General features: G+C 37.8%; 1 protein-coding gene across 1 annotated transcript; it reads right to left on the bottom strand.

Moving 5' to 3' along the window:
* Window positions 1-252: 252 nt before the first annotated feature.
* LOC107692234 (laminin subunit alpha-1-like) lies at window positions 253-2,015 on the bottom strand (the record flags this gene model as incomplete). The annotated part of the gene is made up of 4 exons (XM_016491199.1): window positions 1,794-2,015; window positions 855-971; window positions 466-629; window positions 253-391 (listed from the first exon to the last, which is right to left on the bottom strand). Coding segments are annotated over exons 1-4 (594 nt in total), but the record flags the coding sequence as incomplete, so codon positions are not given.
* Between the last annotated feature and the right edge of the window lie 391 nt (window positions 2,016-2,406).

A 2,406-nucleotide genomic window follows, 5' to 3' on the forward strand; every position in this document is an offset into this window, starting at 1 on the left:
TATAATATAAAAATTATATATATAGAAGTAGCATTTACTGGGAATCGAGACACTCTGAAAACACACTATTATCAGATGCAAGCATGTAAATGAACACAGTGCAGCAGACTATATACTATAATTAAAAAATAAACTAAAGTTATATTGTAGCCCTATTTGTTTATTTTACAGTTACATTTGATTGAATTATTAGCTTGTCCTTTGCGAAAGCCTCATGTAACAGTGTCCTGAAGCTTTGATTGGTTGTCGTACCAGATTGAGGGCGGAGCTAGCGCTCTGATTGGCGGCGTGGGCCAGATCTTCAGCCAGCTGTGTGCGTTCTCTGAGGTTGGTGTTGGTTTGAGTGGCGCTGGTGGCGTTTACTGCTGCAGACCTGACCTCAGACAGAGAACTGAACCACAACAACAAACACATTCAGTCTCATTATCCATCAGATGCTGATGAGATATTTCGAGGGTCACGCACCTGTTAAGAGCTTGTGCCTGTTTGCTGAGAGCTTGCGCGTGATCCTCGGCTCTGTACACCAGCTGTAGGGCGTCTCTTTTGGTCATATCCATCACTAAAGCGTCCACGTGCTTCCTGAGAGACGGACTCCATCCTTCCAGATCATTCCTCGTCTCATCCAGAGTCTGGAGCCACACACAAACAAATGCATCTTAACACGGCAAAAACAGGCTTATCTTACTTAGTATTTGTGTCTTGTTTCTAGTTACTAGATAAGCAAAATGACATAAGATATTTAGTCTTGTTTCCAGGAAAAAAAAAAAAACTAAATTAAGTGCATTTTGCTTAAAAAAAAAAAAAAAAAAAAAAAAAAAAAGTTTTAATTTTAATGATGTAGAAACGTCACTTACAGCCGTGCCATTGCCAATGTCTTCAGCGATATTGAGGGCATCGGTCAGCAGGTCTTGAGCTTCCTGTACCTGCGTTTCTACTTCCTGGTTTAGACTGCTGACGTTGTTCCTTGAGACCTGGAAAATAATTTCTCATTTTAATGTTTCTGAAAGAGTCTGCTCAGCAGACTGCATTTATTTGATCAAAAATATAGGAAAAATGTGAAATATTTTTACGATTTAAAATAGCTGTTTTCAATGTGAATCTCTATTAAACTGTAATTTATTTCTGTGATGCGCAGCTGTATTTTCAGCATCATTACTCCAGTCTTCAGTGTCACATGATCTTCAGAAATCATTCTAATATGCTGATTATTAGAAACATTTCTGATTATTATCAATGTTGAACACAGTTGTGCTGCACAATATTTTTGTGGAAATACACTATATTTTTGACACTATAACTCAAAAGGTTGGGTTTAGTAAGATTAAAAATTAATATTATTCAGTAAATACGCATTAAATGGTTTAAAAGTGCCAGTAAAGACATTTCTAATGTTACAAAATGTTTCTATTTCAAATAAACGCTGTTCTTCTGGACTTTGTTCATCTGTGAATCCTGAAAAATCAAATGCATCACAGTTTCCACAGAAATATTGTGCAGCACAACTGTGTTCAACATTGATAATAATCAGAAATGTTTCTAATAATCAGCATATTAGAATGATTTCTGAAGATCATGTGACACTGAAGACTGGAGGAATGATGCTGAAATGATTTCTGAAGATCATGTGACACTGAAGACTGGAGGAATGATGCTGAAAATACAGCTGCGCATCACAGAAATAAATTACAGTTTAACTGATGTTCACATAGACAACAGCTGTTTGAAACTGTAATAATATTTCACATTTTGACTATTTTTGATGACATGAATCCTCTGATGAAGCCGTGACTCACTGTGAGCGTCTGTAGGTTGGTCTGGATGTCGTCGAGCAGGTGTCTGCTGTGGTTGTTGTGGCTCTCGGCTGTGTTTAGGGCCTCCTGGACCTGCAGGAGCCGCTGGCTGTGTGTGGTGAGGGTTGTGGAGATGTTCTCCTTTCTGAAGCGGTTGTGACTGAAGGGTTTTGACATCTCCTCCTGAACCTTCTCCAGCACAGACACTGCAGACCTGCTCACACACACACACACACAGACACAGACACAGACACACACACACACACACACACACACACACACACACAGCGGTAAACACAAACACACAGTCACACACATTTACATTTAGCAGATGCTTTTATCCAAAGAGACTTACAAATGAAGACAATAGAAGCAATTAAAATCAACAAAAGAGCAATGGTATGCAAGTGCTATGACAAGTCTCAGTTAGCTTAATGCAGTACACATAGCAAGGTTTCTATATATATATATATCTTCCATCTTTATTTGACCCTCTAACTCTAGCACTCTCTATTCTAATTCTATTCTTTAGAATTACACTAGCTTCTCTAATCTTTTTGTATTCTATCTATTTGTTTTCTTTTTACTTATTATACAATTAACAAAAGCAAAAAAG

This window comes from Sinocyclocheilus anshuiensis, unplaced genomic scaffold, assembly GCF_001515605.1.
Source record: "Sinocyclocheilus anshuiensis isolate Anshui unplaced genomic scaffold, SAMN03320099.WGS_v1.1 scaffold827, whole genome shotgun sequence".
Taxonomy (NCBI): Eukaryota; Metazoa; Chordata; class Actinopteri; order Cypriniformes; family Cyprinidae; genus Sinocyclocheilus; species Sinocyclocheilus anshuiensis.